This window comes from Delphinus delphis, chromosome 2, assembly GCF_949987515.2.
Source record: "Delphinus delphis chromosome 2, mDelDel1.2, whole genome shotgun sequence".
Taxonomy (NCBI): domain Eukaryota; kingdom Metazoa; phylum Chordata; class Mammalia; order Artiodactyla; family Delphinidae; genus Delphinus; species Delphinus delphis.
Genome location: NC_082684.1, coordinates 139,196,195 through 139,215,109, shown reverse-complemented (window position 1 = coordinate 139,215,109; position 18,915 = coordinate 139,196,195). Strand labels below are relative to the sequence as shown.

General features: G+C 46.0%; 1 protein-coding gene across 12 annotated transcripts in view; it reads right to left on the bottom strand.

Moving 5' to 3' along the window:
* Window positions 1-4,267: 4,267 nt before the first annotated feature.
* Window positions 4,268-18,915, bottom strand: part of HERC1 (HECT and RLD domain containing E3 ubiquitin protein ligase family member 1) — a 213,269-nt gene continuing 198,621 nt past the window's right edge. For all 12 annotated transcript variants that reach the window (XM_060005804.1, XM_060005802.1, XM_060005812.1 and 9 more), the window contains 9 exons: window positions 17,783-17,921; window positions 15,620-15,789; window positions 14,370-14,539; window positions 13,921-14,086; window positions 12,684-12,760; window positions 11,655-11,907; window positions 11,006-11,158; window positions 8,099-8,404; window positions 4,268-4,904 (listed from right to left, as the gene is read on the bottom strand). In XM_060005804.1, the coding sequence (XP_059861787.1) occupies window positions 4,719-4,904; window positions 8,099-8,404; window positions 11,006-11,158; window positions 11,655-11,907; window positions 12,684-12,760; window positions 13,921-14,086; window positions 14,370-14,539; window positions 15,620-15,789; window positions 17,783-17,921 (1,620 nt within the window). In that variant the 3' untranslated portion in view covers window positions 4,268-4,718. The remainder of the gene's footprint in view (window positions 4,905-8,098; window positions 8,405-11,005; window positions 11,159-11,654; window positions 11,908-12,683; window positions 12,761-13,920; window positions 14,087-14,369; window positions 14,540-15,619; window positions 15,790-17,782; window positions 17,922-18,915) is intronic.

Here is an 18,915-nt window from a genome sequence, read left to right as displayed (position 1 = left end):
GAGAAAAATAAGGGAGAAGAGGGGCCTCACCCAAGCCTCAGAGATTATTATGAAGATGAAACGAGAACTGGAGATCCCCCACTCAGGCCACCTCCAGCAGGTGCCAGGGCCCCAAGAAGACGACGGTGAAGGCCCAGAGGGGCTGAAATTTCTCTAGGCAGAGCCTGTGGGCAGGCAAACAGCACCCTACCTCGCCCAAACCCCTCCAGGGACTGCCGAAGGCCTCAGTTGCTGCCCCTGGGCCCCTGGTTAGACCATCCCTTAGCCCAGAAACCGGTAACCGCACTGACCCTGGACCAGCATAATCCTTCCTCATCCTTGTGTGGGGAAAGCCAGCCCTGCCAGGCCACCAGCTGCAGTGGAACGCGAGGGCCTACCACTAGCCTGTGAGACCCAGGTGTCCTCTGGGTGATTTTCTAGTTTACCCACCCTTGCTCTGAACTCTGGAGAGAGGCTTTGCAGGAAATTAATTTTTCAGCCACTACTGCAAACAATGTTGAAAGAAAGCTCAGGCTTCCAGGGACTTAAATGTTTGTTTAAAACAGAGCCACCTAAACCCCATGGCTTTGCTTTCATCATCTCTGATAAGCCCCAATTCCCAGAGGTCTTGTTTGCCCTAAGTTGGTGGTTTAGTCTGGGGGAAAAACAGGACCTGGTTTCTAGCTCTCCTCTGACCAAGGGCAGGTCAGCCCTCTTCAAACCTCAGCTTTCTTACCTGTATATTGGGATAGCTAGAGAATCTTGTCTGCAAAGTTCTCTTAAGGGTTATGAGACTGTGTTTGTAAAGCAAACAAAGGTTACTGTATATTCAACTGGAAAGCGGGTAACCTACATTCCCCTGAGGTTCCTTTCCCCCCAGAAGCTCTTTTATAAATGAGGGTTAAGTTCCCCTTGATGCCTAGTAAACCCTCACGTACCAAGACTAGTGATCACAGAACGAAAGCTGTGCTGACAGTTGTGTCCAGCATGGTTTCTAGGGCTCCGGTTAGGCCCTGCCCCCTGCACAGGACCTTTGGGTCCCTGAGCCCAGGCCCATCTGAGGTACTCCTGGAAGGCAGACACTACTCTCCACGCTGCCTTCTAACAGTCCCTGTGCATTCACATCACCAGGCACTGAGCAAAGGCACTGGACAGAACACAGTGCCCTGGCTTAGTCTGAAAACAGCTTTCAAGGTCTTCTCTCAGATTTGCATAGAACAAGGGGCACTGCATGCTTAATTAATCCACCAATTCATTCATCTCACAAACATTTACTGGGTATTGGGCATGGGCTGGGCCAGGCCCTACCTCAAGGGAGTCACTCTAGTCAGAAGACATGCAGCTGGGGTTGAGGGGGGTTTTGAGCACTCTCCCCGCTCTGCCAGCCATAACTTCTGACAAGTTATGACTTCTCGGAGCCTCCATTTCTCTATTTGTAAAATAGGACCAGTACACTCTCTGTGACACTGTGCTGAGATTCTAATTGTGTACTGCCTGAAGGCAGAGGGTAGGGAAAGGCGTCCTCACGTCCACAGGGGGCTAGAAAAGCCAAGTGCCCAACAGAACTCACAAGAAGCAACACGTGATGGAGGACACGGCCTTTGAGCCGAGACTGGAAGACTGACCACAGCTCCCATAAGGTTGGTATCAGCAGCAGGCACGGCTCAGGAACAGTCAGGAAGCCCAATGCTTGTCCAGAGAAGGGCGAGCTGGGGGAGATGGGAGCCTGACCCATAGCCACTGGGAAGTGGCTTGGGGATTATCTGTGCCCTCACAGCCTCCATTAGAACACACCACAGACTTTGCCCCGCTCCTGAATGCTCACTCTTTTCACTCTCAGTCGGGGCCAAGGCAGCCAAAGTGAAAGCTAGTGGGAGGCTGCAGAACCGCAGCACTGGGGCAGGACAGTGCCCCCTAGTGGGAGGCTGGCCCCAGTCACCACATCATACTGGCTAGTCGGCTGACCCTCAACGCCAGCAGAGGCTGGGGCCGCGTGCTCTGAGGTCAGGGGCTCCAGATTGCTCCCTAGGAAGCAGAGCCAGCTGTGGGGGGTACACTGTGCTCTGAGGCTTGTCTTACAGGGACACACTGGCCTGTTTTGGCACAGGCTGAATGTTTGCAGGGGGCTGACTGAGCCCCCTCAACTCCACCACTGGCGTGCTGACAGGAAGCCAGGACTCGCAGCTCTCGTCTGTAAGTACCTGTGATCCAGCACTTTCCCTCTCCTGACCTCGAATTCTTGGTCTGTAAAGGGAGAGATCATCTGATGCCTTAGTTCTACTATTCCTCCAGCTCTGGGATTCAATGCCCAAGACTTGCTTTTTGCTAAAAACCGAGCTTACCACATATAGGTTTCATCTCACTGGCAGTGCTGGGCAAAGGCCCAGAAAAAAGCTGCACCTTGAAAGGGCCTTTAAGGAAATCTAAAGGCTAGGGGGCCAAAGTTCTCTTGAGACTTTTTACGGGTGATAAAAACTGCAACATTTGTTAACTGAATGAGTCTAGCAAAGAAAAAAAAAAAGGCCTAAGCCTCTATGGGGGTTGAAAGTGAACTATGGGGGAAAAAAATAGGGGCACTAGGCTCATTTCAGCTCCTCACATCAGGGACTCACACCTCCTCCTCTTTCCCAGAGCTTCCAAAGTTCAGAGGTCGAAGAAAAATGACAGGTTTCCAGCAAAGAAACGGCATCTGTTATAAAAGCAAGGTGTCTGTGCAGGTCTTCCTCGCAGAGTTAGGCCTCCTGAGGAGCCACCTGTTAGGCCCGACAGGTGGGGCCTGAGCATCAGCCTGCTGCGGGTGCCCTTTCCCCTGAGTCCAGAGGGAACTGCGGCAGCAGAGCCCAGAGCCTCATGAAGGTCAAGGCCTTCTTGTGATTTAAAACAGTCTGAGACTGCAGACGTAGCCTTCAGCTCGGCACACCCTCAGCCCAGCCCACCAAGAGGGAGGAGGTACTTGTCACCGGGAGCCAGCCCAGAAGGCCCGAAGAGACCCTTTTGGCGTTGTCCAGGATCTCAGCAGCACGCAGAGGCCGTTCTTCGCTGAGAGAAGTTCCCTCCTGGCCCAGAGGCCCGGACAGTGCCTTCCCACCCGCCAAGTGAGTGCTTCAAGCACAAAGACCTTCACCGCTGCTTCTGACTGAGCTCTCAGATCAAGTATTAAAGGCTCAGAGCCCCCTGGGGGTCCCCAGAAGCTGTGGTCTCCTTCTGAGACACAATGCCAGTTGAAGCCTCTTTTCCATAAAAATGAAATGTCTTCATTCTAAATATTATCAGATATACTCACTGGGAAATATCCATGCACCACATCATCTTAGCCAACAAAACCACATCTTCCTTCCAATTTCTCTTCACAAACACACACCTTTTACCTTCCTGGTGGAAAAAAAGCGCCTATAAGGCTCTCTGGCACCTCATTTGAGCAGGCTGTCAGCCTTGACCTTGTCCATGAAGTACACTGGAAGTAGCGTGCGGCATGAACTTGTAGTGGATGAAAGAGAGAAGCCACCCAAAGGCTGTGCCCTCTCCCTGTTCCCACTCGCAGAGCCTTCACAGCTGCTCTCCAGATAGCCCTGTCTCCCAGGACCACATGCTCATTCTGACATGCCTGAGCAAATGAACACATCACCCAGGGCCTTCAAAAGGTCTGGGTTTAAGCACCAAGGGTGTAACCCCTTCCCCAGTCCCCTGCACAATTCCCCACCATCATTCAAGGACATCAAAGCCACGCATTAGTTCTCAAATTCATTCACACGTTCACATGGTCACTCATTCATGTATGCTAAGTGCCCACTTGGCTGCCCTTCCAGGGTAGATGACACGTTATTGTAAACTGCCCCGCTCTTTAATTCCATCACTGGATCCGCTGGCTCCTCAAAGGGCGGTGACGGTGGGCAGTCACAACTGTATCACTTTAGTTAGTTTCCTCCTGGCCTAGTAGAGCTGCATCCCGTACCAGGCATCCTGGGGCTGTTCAAGAAAGGCTCCTATTAGCGTGTTACACTTTAAGCCAGCTACGGAGAAGGAGGAAGCATAGTGCTAAAGGATGGACACCAGGGACCCTGTAGTGAGGGAACACAGTGAGAGACCAAGGATGACAGAACCAATAAACACAGGAGCTTTCACCTCAGGGGGCTGCTATACCCACGTGGCCCTCTGCTCTGTCATTTCCAAGCAAAGCCCAGTGTGAAGGAATGTTTCTGATGAGTCAAAAAGCTGTCGGAGTGAAACTAGTCTGAAAGCTCATTCTCTCTTCATCAAAGCTCCAATAACAAAAGCAGCCCATGCACTGATTCCTGAATTGGCTTTATTTCTCTGCATAAGGAACCCTGCACAGGCAATTCAAATTAAAACAAAATAAATATATGAATATTCATGTAAAACTGTCCTTTCTAATGAACAATTATACACAATGTACAATTTCATGTTCACTGGGTGGGTTTACAAAAATGTACCATTCCCAACTAAAAATGCACCGAAATGGTTCCATGCAAACTTATCAAAAGTGACCACAAATATGGAGGGAAAACCTGACTTAGAGCACTTTGTCTTTTTTTTGTACAATCACAGAAAAATAAAAACATCTAATTTCTTCGTTACATTTAGAGTAACTAAATGTGGCCACTGTTTATAATGTCGGTTTATGTTCCTAAAACATCTATTAGTTACCATAAAAGTGTATCAGCATTAAGTTGGAAGTGAGCATTATCGAGAAGAAGGAGGGGCGACGGCACCCTGGGTGGTCAGTAGTCAGTGTCGGAGCCCTCAGCGTTGTCCACGTTTCGCGAGAGCATGTAGTTGTCCATGTCGATTGAGCGGCAGTTGTTGATGGCGTAGCGCAGGCGCTCAGCCATGACCAGCTGGCTGGAGTAGGGCGGCAGTCTCAGCTGGAAGAAGCAGGTCTGTGAGGTAGGCAGACTGTCGTAAGGCTGTGGAGAGAGAGACCCAGAGCCATGACTGCAGCACTGGGGTATCATGGGGGGAGCAGGGCTGCTCATCACCACCACCCCCAAAGTCAGGAAAGCACTTCTCCCTGCCTTCAGGTGGGCTCCACGGACATGACTGACTGCACGGCCACCTGGAGAGCAAGCAGAGACTTGGCAGTGGAAGGAAGAGTGCAGGCTCTGGTGTCCTGTGGCCATCTAGCTTTTGGCGAAGATGCTTCTTTCCTCTCCTCACTCCTCCAAAGCCCTCATGTGTGAAATGAGAATGAGCCCTGACTGACAGGGTTACCTGGCAGAACACACTTCGCACAGTGCCTGCCACAGCGTAGGAGTGCAACAGAGTTTGTTCCCTTTCACCAAGAGGGTGCAAACTTGAAGCTGCTACAGGGATTCCCCCAACAGAGCCAGTGAAATGGAAGGAACAACTGTGAGGGAGTCACCACACTCCTCCTCCCCTCACCGTCCTCCTAGTGAGCCTTCTGCCATCCTTCACCTGCCATGGCCACCAGCACACCGCTCAGATGAGGAAGGAGCAGTTAATGAAATCCCAGCCCAGCCCTTTAACCGATGGTGATGCAGTCGTTTAAAATGATAATTATGAAGATTAGCAGCAAAACAGAAAAGTGCTGGAGATAGACTGTTAGGTGGAAAAAGCAGAATACAAAGTTCTAAATGCGTCATGCAAAAATGCATATGCTCGATGAATTACACAAAGGTGAAAGGTGAAAATGGCTACCAGTAGGAGGGACAGGATTCCTGTCCCTCCCCGCAAACACTGTCCTGCCTTGCAAACACAACTATTTTCCAAACTATCTGTAATGATAATGATTTACACTGTTTTTATAATTTTTTTAAAAATGAGTTTTTAAAAAAGAACCTGCCCTCTCTTTCTCGTTGAACTCCTTGAAACCAGCCCTCCTCCTCCTCGGAACTTGCCATCAGGTGAGTGCATTGCCGAGAGGTGGCAGATGGAGGGCCCAGAAGCTTAGCTGTGCCAGAGCCAGTGATGAATGCAGAAAACCCTCAACCCACAAAGACATTAAAGGGGAATGTCAACAGGTGGCTCTGATTTGGAAACTAGAGAAATGGTTGAAAAGTCACAAAGCAGAGACCCATAGTGGTCAGTTTTCTGAGGCTAAAATCCCTCAGGCAGGGGATTAATAGTGGATTAACTCCTGGGATGGCAGCGTAGCCCAGGACAGATACGAGGCAAGGCTTTTTTCCAGAGCTGAAGAGAAGCAAACCATTTCCTCCTCCCCATCTTTCTCTGAAGCAACAAAACAGATTTACAACTTATAGTTTCTGGCAAGTCCCATCGAAAATTTACAGAAAGGCTCTTTTCATAGCCTTTCCTGTGCATGGCCTCTCCAGCAAGCCCAGGAGTGGAGCCCAGGCAGGCAGCCTCAGGAGGCAGCAGGGGAGGGATGGCTTTGACTACGGCAACTTTGAAGGGGTAGTTACAGGAAAAACACCAGAAGGGCAGAGACTGAAACCTGATGAAACTGGTAGGATGGGCCCTTGAGTGAGGAGGTCCTACCTTCCTTACTGTTTCCGGAATAAACACCATGGGCCCTGCTCAGGGGACTGCCCAGCTCACGGCGGGTGGAGGAGGAGAAAGAGGGAACACAGACACGTCTAACTTAATGTTAGGTTCGAGGAGTGTACCAAGTGTCCAGGAGATGGATATAAGAAGATCTAAGTCTGCCTGGAGGAATAGTCAGGAGGCATAGGAAAGCATCCAGGAGGGCTTTCTGGAGGAGATGACATTGGTATTGGGGTTAAACGGTGAGTAATTGCTTGCCAGGCATAGATGGAAAGGGATGGGAGGAGAACTTACTAAAGCAGTGGGAATAGCCTGCACAAAGGCAGAGACATTTAAAAACAGTGTGACCTTGGGAGTTCCCTGGTGTCTTAGTGATTAAGATCCCAGGCTTTCACTGCCGTGGCCAGGGTTCAATCCCTGGTTGGGGAACTCAGATCCTGCAAGCCATGTGGTGCGGCCAAAAAAAATCTCCCAAAACAAACAAAAAAAACACCCCAAAATAAAAAACAGTGTGGTCTGTCAGGAGAAAGGCAAGCAGCCCATGATGGCCAGAACATGATAAGCATCAAGAGGTGATATCAGAAGGCGGGGCAGAGGCCAGACTGTGGAGGTGTTGAAGACTGCTAAGGTGGCTGGCGTTTATCCTGGAGTCAACACAAGGGGCCGCTGAACGGTGTGAAAGGAAAAGAGTGACGTGGTTAGAGAGGTGCTTGAGAAAGATGACTCTGGCAGCAGTGTGCATTTAAGCCTCTAAGCCCTTTTATTCCTAAGCCATCTGTCAAAACAGCAGCTGGGCTGGAGCTCTGCAGCAGGGACCTTTCATCAGGCTGCAGGGAAGCTGCACTGCCTGCTCCGTGATGCACGCCACGCACGTAGCCACAGAGCACGTTACTGCTGCTCCCTGTGTCTTCACGTTCCTTCTGGAGCATGTGCACCAGTTAATGGTTAGTATCTTCATGAAAACAAATAAACAAGACCGTGTCCCAGTGCAGAAGTCACACAACGAAAAGGCATAGGAAATATGAGGCAGAGGCAACATGGTGACACTTCTGCCAAGCTTAGCTTTCATTCAGGAAGTTACTGGAAGATTCAGTGAAGGTTGTTGGTTGTAGTGTGCTTTCTACATCCATTTAGGACTTTTTAAAAAAAAATTATTTATTTATCTTTAATTTTATTTATTTATTTATGGCTGTGTTGGGTCTTCGTTTCTGTGCAAGGCCTCTCTCTAGTTGTGGCAAGCGGGGGCCACTCTTCATCACGGTGCACGGGCCTCTCACTATCGCGGCCTCTCGTTGCGGAGCACAGGCTCCAGACGTGCAGGCTCAGTAATTGTGGCTCACGGGCCTAGTTGCTCTGCGGCATGTGGGATCTTCCCAGACCAGGGCTCGAACCCGTGTCCCCTGCATTGGCGGGCAGATTCTCAAGCACTGCGCCACCAGGGAAGCCCCATTTAGGACTTTTTAAAATTGAAGTTATGTGATGTTTCTAAACAAGTTTTTGTGCTTGATTTTTTTAAAAAGTCTGGAAATTCCAAGCATTAATCCTGAATTGGCAGGCCTACTTGAAGCCGAACATGCAAGCATCAAGGAAGCAATAAAGGCACACATTACCAAGGAAGAAAAAACATCTTACTTACTCTATCAACCTTCATGATCTGAAATCTCTGAGAAATATCTGCAGTGTTGGCTGGTAGTCGAGATCTTCCAGACACAAACCTCATGAAAAGCACCCGCTCCTCGTTGGAGAACTCCTCCAGCGTGTGCCAGAACCACTGCACCAGCTGATGTTGCTCATCCACCTCCCGGTACCGCACCACCTTCTTCAAGACTTCTACAGAGATCTCGGGCATCCCGCACACCATCTGCTCCAGCTGCTTTGCTGTGAGGAGGGACAGCAGCGGCACAGGGACGATCCAGGACATCCCTTCTCGGACCGCGGCCACCTGCTCCCAGGAGAGGTTGTTCATTCAATGTGTGCGCATAGACTGGGCACCCACGGTGGACCCAATTGGGCCGGGCACCTCGTGCGTGCTCGTCTTCTCCCAGGCCCTCTACTTGTCCCTCAGAACTGGCATGACTGCACACGGCCCAACCTCCTTGCCTCTGACCCTATGTTAGAACTTCTCCCTGCCTGTAGGACTCATACACTCCTTCCTGTCCCAGTTCAAGTCAATCCAGGAGCCCACCTTCCCTGCCCCACAAAATCCCAGCCCACTGGGGCCTTCCCTAATGCCAACCACACTCCTAACCACACACGGCCATGGGCTGTTAAACTGTGCTATGTGGGATACTTTGTCTTCTCATCAGGGTAAGAAGCTCTTGGAGGATGGGTCTAGAGCTTCTACTGTTTTTGTAATTTATATTTTCTTTTGAAAACAGTTATATCCTTTTTGTAAAAATCATTTGTGCTGATTGTAAAAGAAAAAAAAAAGTACAAAGAAGAAAGTAAAACTGAGACATCCTTTTGTAGGAAGGCTGCAAAAAGGACAGAAAAATTGATCAGGAGATGGGTTCTGTATCCCAGCTCCACCACTTCTTTTACTTTAATTTTCTGATCTGAAAAATAAGGTAAATAATTGCTGCTCCCATGATTATGACAGGTATTTTAAATGAGTCTGTGTGACTGGGCAGTTAGCCCCTGTTAGCACAGTGCAGAGAACAGGTCAGTCAGGGAATGCCGAAGGGGTGCTGCCAGAGGCTGCCACACAGTCTGTTTGGCAAAACCCCTCCAAGGCTGTGCAGTAGTGCATACTCTACACACAGACCCATCACTGTTCCAGGTTTCTTTCATAAATAACTTCTCCACTCTTGGCCAATTCAAAACCATCTACCACAAACAAGACCAAACCAGAGAACCTGAACAGGAGCCACACCTCGAGGAAGGCCCTGGAGTTATGATTGTACCAGGTTGTCATGCCCAGGGCTAAGGAACGGAGTGGCAGTGAGGGCAGTCTCTACTGATAGTAAAGGGAACACCCCAGCCAAAGTCTGCCAAAAAACAAGCTGTTTGCCTGGAAGGATAAAAACCAAAAGCTGTCTGGAAAAAAAAAGGCTGAGGTACAGGGATGGCTGCTTGGGTCAGGGACAACTGGGGACAGCTATGGGAAGAATACAGGGTTCTAAGAGACAAGGAGGAAGTGAAAAGAGGAAGATGGCCTTGTTACCCAGAAAGCAACAAAGCCAGGGCAGAGCACAGCTGATGGACAGCAGGTCAATCTGACCTTCATAGGAAAGGCCAGCACAAGAGCCTGGACACCACAGTTAAACCTGGTTTGCGATCCTGGCTTTGCCTTGGGCACATCACTTCACTTCTCTGGACTCCATGCATTCATTTGTGAAATGGTGATAGTAATTTCTCTCTCTCAGAGTAACTATGTGAAAAGCCACACATGCGGGTGCCTGGTACCACATCTGGCATGCAGAAAGTGATCAGGAAATTTTGGGTCAGTTATTCAGTCTGTAAGGAGTAAACATATTCAAGAACTAGAGACAAACCCTAAGCCCTGGCTGTGTAAACAACATTGCTGACAGGATCCACCCTTACTAAGCTAAAGGGTATAGTTTTCTGACTGGACTTGGCCCAAAGTCAGAGTCAAAGAAGGAACCGGGAGTGAAGGGTGTAGAATATATACACTTCAAATTACTACACAGCCTCAGAGCCTGCATCTAGCTCCTGAGAAGAATCCAACACATTCTGCAAATAAGGTATTACTGAAGTGGCTATGAAGGATTGTATAACCAAAACCACCACTTCTGGACACAATATTCATTTCTGTGGTCACTCACCATACTCCCATCATTTATTAAATGCTTACTACATATCAGCATAGAACAAGACTATATAAGTTATATATACGAAATACATTTTTCATTCAATGTCTCACACACTAATTGAAGAAAAAAGACCCAAACTCTGCCTAATTCTTAGACCACAACACAGAAGTATGTGATATCTTGAGGAATTTCTAGGTAACAAGGAAGATATGTACAGACCTGGAGGCAAGTCTGTCCAGAGAGGAAGGAGATGCATTCTCAGCTGGGGCCTGAAGGACTGCATGCAGCAGGAGGGGGAAAGAAGCACTCACGTGGGATTGCAAGGCCAGTGTTTATGGGTTCATTCACATGGACCCCGACTGACCAAGCTGGAGTGGGACACTGGGTTGGGGGGCAGTAAGAAATGAAGACAAACAGGACAGAGGAAGAGTGAGAGTGAGAAGGCAGGCTCTGAAGGCCTGGGGGAGGGCTTGGCCTCAATCCTACCAGTGACCAATTCAGGGCTCACCTAAGGCCTTGAGTGAGGAGACAGCAGGCCCTGAGATTACGCCTGAAAAGTCTCTGAAAAGGGACTGAAATATATTGGGTTGGCCAAAAAGTCTTCCATAACATCTTATGGAAAAACCCGAACGAACTTTTTGGCCAACCCAATAGATGCTGATTAATCAACACAGTGAATTCATATGCCAAAATTCAGCAAAAACCAGACAGCTCCTGCTTGGAGACAAATGCAAACATTCATATGCACCTCCCAAAATGTTTCATCTCACCTGTCGGTCCATTTCATGAAGTCGATATTCAATGGCCCTCTCCACATACTCCTTCCTATTAGAAAACGTGAGTGGGATACTATTTCCACCAGGGATTATAGGAACCATTTTGCCATCAGCGCTCTGGCCAACAAAAGAATCAAGAGGAATCATCTGAGAATAGAAGAAAAAAGAATTTTTACTCCATGGTAGAAATGACCACAAAAAGTATGTTACACACAAATACAGAAAAACATTAACAATATCAAAAATTTTAAGGCTGAAAACAAGGCAACTGAGATAACTGATCAGGCTACTTGATCAGCAGAGGGTGCTGACTCATCTGGTTGTAATTAAAAATGAGGTTGAATCTCTCTGCCTCCAAATCAGGTTTGATGAACTCTGGTCATCCCAGGCCTCCTCTCCACCTGGGTTCTCTCTGTCCTTCACTCTAGCAGGCAGAGAATGGATTAAAGGGGAAGGAGCAGAAGCTGGGTGCTGGAGCTGACTCTCTTAGCAGTTATTTAAACTGCTGGGTTGAGCTCCTAAGCGCAGCAACGGCATATGGCATGGGTCAGCCAGACAGCAAATGGAAGGCCATACCTGAGCTTTACACAGAAAAATTCTAGTCAACACCAACAGAAACATGAACCAGGCAGGACTTATTTACCTCATGGAAACTCTCCTCGGTAATCCCACTGTCTTCAATGTGAAGAATGCTGTTGAGAGTCTGCACGTAGAGCAGATCCACCTCCTCCAGGTCTTCCAGGGTGAGTGGGACGCAGCACAGCTGCTTCCACACCAGAGGGGCTAAGTGGAGGTCCAGAGGCTTCTTTGTGCGAATGGCAACCCCCATTAAAATTCCCAAGAACTTAAACTGCATTAAGTGTTCATCGAGGCAGGCAGAAGGGTTAAAAAGGAACCTGCAGAATTAAAGGAACTATTTCAACAAGGCTGTCCTCATTTTTATTAGAAATAAGTTATCAAACGGCTATAGCATTAGTCTAGACCTGTGCTGTCCAATATGGCAGTCATTAGCCGCATGTGGCTATTTAAATTAATTCAATAAAATCTAAAATTCAGCTCCTATAACCACATTTCAGGCGCTCAGTAGCCACATATGGCCTATCGCTATTGTTCTGGACAGCACAGGGACCATATTTTGAATTATTTTTAGAAGAACCATAAGAGGGTAAGTGAATGATCTATCAGTCCTTAAGCTACCTGCTCAAGGGTGCCCTATTTCCTAAAATCATTTCATTTATCATTTACAAGTCCATGAAGCAGGATCCAAAATTCAAACTTCGACAAATAAAGGAATAATACATAATTGCAAATACTAACTGCTGTGATTGGACAGCATATCAAAGGTTTTCAATGAATTTTAATTCGTTGAGGGAAGGCCATGTAGGCCTTCAGAAACACAAAAGAAGTCTGGTTTCAATATCAAGTCTGCACTTCCTCTAACCCTCTATATTATCATTGAGTTGATCTCATAATAAATAACAAGTCATGATGTAAGTGTCTTTCCTATGTGTGAAAAGAGAACAGTAGCAGTTCCTACTCCTTAGATCTATCATGAGGATTCAATGGGATAATCCATGTAAAACACTTAGTACAGTGCCTGGCATATAGTAAGCACTCAATAAATTTGAGTTATTATTATAGACATTCAATAACACTTGCTGACTGCCCTTACCTGTCTCTATTGTAACCCACTTCTGCAGTAGCATTGGGAGAGGGTATAAGAAGGTCAACAATACCAGTTTCAAGTTCCTGTAGAAGAAAGAAAAACAATTTCTTAGAAATGACAATCAAATGCATCAAGAAAACGAAACAATTAACATTAAAAAAAATCATACTGAAAAGAGAATATTGAGGAATTTACAATGCTATATGACAACCAGCCATCTCTATAATTATTTTTGTGGTTGTAATTTAAAATGAATTTAGGAGGCTCCCCCATGTGCAGAACTAAGATGAAAAAGTCAATCCAGGGCACGAGTTGGGGTATCTGTGAGCAGAGTACAGTGATATTCAAATAAACTTAGTAAATGATTACAGGATTTATCAGAAAAATCCTGATACTAGGCAAAGCTGGAAGGGTCAGAGCTGATCTGGAAGCAAAGCTGCCACTGTAGATCTTAAAATATGAACTGGTTCAAACTCTTTTTAATTAATTAATTAATTTTTGGCCGCCATGGGCCTTCGTTGCTGTGCACGGGCTTCTTATTGTGTGGCTTCTCTTCTCGCGGAGCACGGGCTCTAGGCGTGCAGGCTTCAGTAGTTGCAGCACGTGGGCTCAGTAGTTGCGGCACACAGGCCCTAGAGAACACAGGCTTCAGCAGCTGCGGCACGTGGGCTCAGTAGTTGTGGCTCGCAGGCCCTAGAGTGCATGCTGAGTAGTTGTGGTGCACGGGCTTAGTTGCTCCGTGGCATGTGGGATCTTCCCAGACCAGGGCTCGAACCCATGTCCCCTGCATTGGCAGGCAGATTCTTAACCAGTGCGCCACCAGGGAAGCCCTGGTTCAAAATCTTAAGCCTTGTTTTTCTAATTTCTGCCAGTAGCCTGGCAGTTCTACTTTGTTCTAAAAGCACCAAAATAAATGGGAGCACATGGGTGGTCCTGGATTTGTCTGTTACATAAGTGTAAATATGTGTCATTGTTTCCTCTGCCAGTGTTACACAGCACAACAGATGGTGAGTCATTGGTAGATGGCGAAGCACTGGCACTTACTCAGTAAGGTATCTTCACAAAGCATTTCACAAACCTTTGCGGTAATTCGCCTATACATCATTAACAGCATAACTTTACGTAAGGATTACAAATGCATCCTTGCTTACATTTATAAAAACATGCCAGAGTAATCACTGGAAACAGTAAAACAGCCACCACCTGAGTGGACAACTCAGCAGGGGACACTGCATGAATATACCTGGCACATCTCTGTGATCGTGTCATCGAACACGCCTCCAGCATCATCAGCCCCTTCTCCAACCAGCTTAACTTTCCAGGCTCGGGATGGCAGACGGAGGTCTGATGCATTCAGTTTAACTACTTGTCTTGCTATTTGAACAAAGATGGGCTTACACTTCCTTCCTCTTTAAAATAAAGGGAAAACATAATGAAATACAATGCTCTCAAATCACCACAAAAGTCACTTGAAGATATTTTCCCACCAGTGAATGAACAGGCCAGCTTAACAACAGCCAAACACTGTGCTGGGCCCACTGTAACCACACTGGGTACTGATGTAAAATACTATTACTATCCTACTTTACAAATGAGGAAGCTAAGGCTTCCTCACAGAGATCAGTTAGTAGTAAGTCCACCTCACAAAATGCTAGTTAATGAAACATATACACATATACATAATATGCTAACCTGGTTGATATCCTCTTTACAGTAATTTGAGGTCCATAGTTTTTGCCTTGAACCATGGTTTTTCCTATAGAGCGCACCATTGGGAGGGTGTAGACTCTTGGGGCTAACAAAGGTCGGAGCTGTCCCTGCACGATGCCCCATGTTCCAGCATTATAATGAGACGTACTATTCTGTAACAGAAAGTAAGCTTAGCAGAAATGGTACAATCTAAGGCTTAAAAGAAATAACACATCTCACTTTTACAAATGCACTTCAAAAGCATAAATCTGGGTATTAGCCATTATTAGCAACCTTTTCAAAATATTTTTTCTGGTAAAGTATGATTATTATTTTTAAAAACCTAGAAGATACAGAAAAGGACACACACACAAGCACACAAATAAAATCATCCATAATCCTATCATATGGAGGCGGCCCCATTAACGCTTTCATCTATTTCCTTCCAGGTTCCTTCCTTTTCACATTTTCGAGATCATACTATTTATTCAGTTTTCTACTGCTTTTCTCACCTCACTTTACACCATAAACATTTCTCTCACTAATTACAACAGGTTGCTAACACTCTTGCTTAGTGCCGCACAGTATTCTGTTGCCTGGTTGATTATCTATTTCTAACAATGATTTCTCAAACCTCTCATATGCCATGACTGGTTACCCAAAGGATTTTTGACTAACAGTTTGACAAACTAACACACATTTTGGCAGGCATGCCTACACATCAAACAAACAAACAAACAGCCAGCTTGCTTTCTTCCTAAATTATCAGACTGTTCTACAAAGACAAGCAAATCAGCCACATTTACTTTCTCTCCCCCACCTATCCCTCCACAGGGTATGCTCATTTGTAAGCTCATCTGTAAGGAGAGCAAGAAGTCTCCAAAATTTCTCAGACTCACTTACATAAGCACCTTGACTGTGGTGCTAACACCTTTGTGTGCTTAAGTTTTAAAATCATATTCTGGAGTTCGTAGAAAATACATGCTTAGCCTTTAGCCATTCATACTTCCTTGAACTTTGGACAAACCGAAACACAGAAGGAAGACCACTGCGTGTTCAACAGCTTGATAACCTATATCTGGACTGTCCTTAACCCAGCAATAAAAGGGGAACAGAACTGGTGCCTTTTCTACATCTCTTGGGGGCTGAGAGTAAAAAGCATTAGCTACGCAAGAATTTTCTGAAGGCTGAGAAAGAGGCCCTGGGACCTGGTAAGCACATCACAGGCACTGCTTTCCAAGCCACCGTTTTACCTGATTGTTGGGGCTGAGGTTCAGCAGCCTCCAGGATGAGTACATGAGGTCAGAGAAGTGGTAAAGCAGCCGGAGCCTGGCCCTCGCGGTGTGAATGCTCACCTCCCTCAGCGCCCCATACTGGGGGGGCACTGCATCGGGCAGGCCCAGCTGCAGAGGCACCGACACACCTGCCCAGAACACAAATGCACACTTGTAAAGGAAAATGCATTGTTTTCATCATGTTTAGTGTTTTGAACAATTTCAAACACACATGGAAGTTGCCAAGTATATAATGAACACCCATTCCCACCACTTAAATACTAAAATTAATATTTTGCTATATATGCTTTATCACTTATTTATCAATTCCTCTATTCACCATCCATTCATCTTAATCTTTTGATGCACCAGTGTTGGTTTGTAAAACATCTTTTTAATTTATCATTATGGAAACTTGCTTTTTTTTTTTTCTCCTTTAATTTAGTTACCCATTTAACTATGGGACTTAAAACAGTTCCTGCACAAAAAAACTCCAAACAATAAAATCCAAATTCATTCTTTCATATTCAACAACTGTCATCTTCATAATAACACAAGGTGTGGGCCAGGACCAGGTAGGCAGTTCTGAAAATGGAAATGGGCAACTCAGCAGAGCCACCTCCCACACTTACTAGGGATCTGACAGAAAGTGAACATGACAGAATGAAAGATAGGAGTAGATGATTCAGGAAGGCTTTATACTGCAAGGATAAGAGCTCTGAAGAGCAGAAACGACAAGGACTGTATCCATGGTTATCATCTTATAGAAACACACAAAAGACTAAGAATAAGATACTCAGCTTATTTGAGTTTCCTGCAAATAAAGATTTGTACAGCTCAATTCTCAGAGGTATTTCCCTACTATTAGTTAAAGCTAACATTTATTGAGTACTTTTACGTGCCTGGCACTGTTCTAAGAGCTTCACATGAATTGATTCATTTACTCCTACAGTTCTTTACAATAGGTGCTATTACTACCCTTGCTTTGCAGACAAGGAAACTGAGCCTCAGGGTCACTCAGCTCCTAAGTGGAGGAGCCAGGATTGAACCTGAGCAATGTGGTTCCTGAGTCTGAACCTTCAGCCACCATGCTGTATGGTCTCTGTCCTGAAGTGGAAGGGAAATCCCACTGGAAGCTAAAGAGGCCCCTGAGTACCTGAAACTGTCAGTGGGCCGGCAGCGCTGCTCATTCTGGGCTCTGTTAACCAGAAACCATCTCTTGCTTGTTTGGAATCTACTTGGCAGTCCTACCTTGCTCTCTCAGGGTATGTAAGAGAAAACAATCTCTATGGGGAGTCTTTCCCAAGGACCTGTGGCTAAAAGTAGAGGGCTTCACAAAAAGGGATGAGAATATGGAGCTCTCAGGCACAAGGTCACTTCAGGGAAGTTCTAGTGCCTCAGATACCAGAGGATGGTTTTAGAAAGGACTTGAGGGCCTAGGAAAGAAATAGACCAAATATGAAGAAATGCATAAGGGTAAGTATCATACTTAAGGCAATGGTTACATTTGTGGGGAACAAAAGATGGATCCGATCAGGGAGAGTACACAGTAGGGTGTTAGGTACACAAATACGCATTTTATTTCCTTTATATCTTTTTGTAGACCTATGAGGATTTCATAATAAATTAAAAGCAAAACACACAAAAGGTAGAAACAGCCCATCAGTCCTGCTGTATACACTGGAGTAAAATGGCAACAATTTTTTTTTGTTTTTCTGCTGTGCCAATGTATAGACAACATCATGTTTCAAATGGCTGACTAGGGTGAAGAAGTTGACAAGTGGTCTCCGGGCTTTTCACCTTTATTCCTTAACAGCATGGCTTAGAAAGCTACAGTTCATCACTACTATATATAAAAAATACTTTATTGCTATTCCAAAATTATAAATTTTGCTTGCCTAAGTGATACATTTTCTTCTTTTGGGGAGCAGAGAGGGACTGCTATGTAATGAAGTCTGCAGGAGAATCGCCTGCTCTGAAAGTATTTGCAGTACTGTAGTACAAAGAGTGCTTTGGTTGTGTGGGGGAAGGTTTGATGGTTTCAGAATGGTGCCTGGATGCAGTGTGAAGCTGGCAAGCAAACAGTGCAGCTGGGGACTGCTGAAAGAGAGGCTGCAGGAGCATGGATATTTCATCCCTCACCTGGTGCTCTTGGCGGGACAGGTGGCGCTGTCCACGCAGCACTGTGGCAGCGACCGGCCGAGATCTGCCGAACGTTTTTCCCTTGCAGAACTGTTACCAGGGTTGGTTCTCGAACGTGGTTGGTGTGGCCTAAGCCAAGCTGGAAATAAATTGCAAATACACAGAGATTCAATTAGAAAGAGGAAGAGAGGAAGTCAAGATGATAATTTTTGTCTTGGATGGTAGCAGATATAAATAAGTTACTATCTGTACCAAGCAATGGCATCAAAATAATGAAATTAATTCTGATTTTCTCTATCAGAGTGATCCTCATAGCTTATACTGTCTCCTAAAAACTAAGCTGTAACAAGGCCATTCCAAATCTAGCAGACGAGTCTTAATGACTGAAAACATCTTTGAACTCCACTTCTAGAGAGGAAATAAATTCTTGGCAAGTTAAAAAAAAAAAAAAAACAGAATGATCTATAGAGCTTTTACTTAGAACACACTGATTTCTTGACTTTTAACATGGACTGTCTGTGTAACAGTAAATAAACAATTATAAAAACATACATAGAAGCAGATTCTCAACTCCGGATCTCTGTTCTTGGGGTCCGACTAGGACACCCAGTGTTTCAGTGGCTGAGCACCTCAACATCATCAGGCAGGATCACGTCAAGGCCCTGCCAGGGACCTTCCAAAGGTGTCTCAACATCAACTCTCTTCTCATTAAGATAATGTGCAACCACACTGTTGAGCAGCTTCCCCATCTGTTAATATAGTGATGAGGACACCACAGAGCTACTGTGAATAACACTGGACCTTGAACTTGAGGGTCGTTGGCTCTAGGGGCAGCTAGACGTAGAGAGGATTTACAGAGGAAGGAGATGTCGTTCGCATGTGGAGCTGAAAGCCACTGTAGTAGCAGGTATCTCAGACCTGCCCCACCAAAGTGTGTCCCTTCTCCACATACAGGATAGGCTGAACACATCAACCTCTTGAGTCTTTTCTCAACCTCTTACAGGCTCAGTTTACTACTCTACGTAATGGGAGTGACAAGACTTCCTGAACATACACAAACATACTTTGTATACTGTCATATTATAAAATATAGAAGTATTGTTTCATCCTTTCCATTTTCCAGATCAACTGAT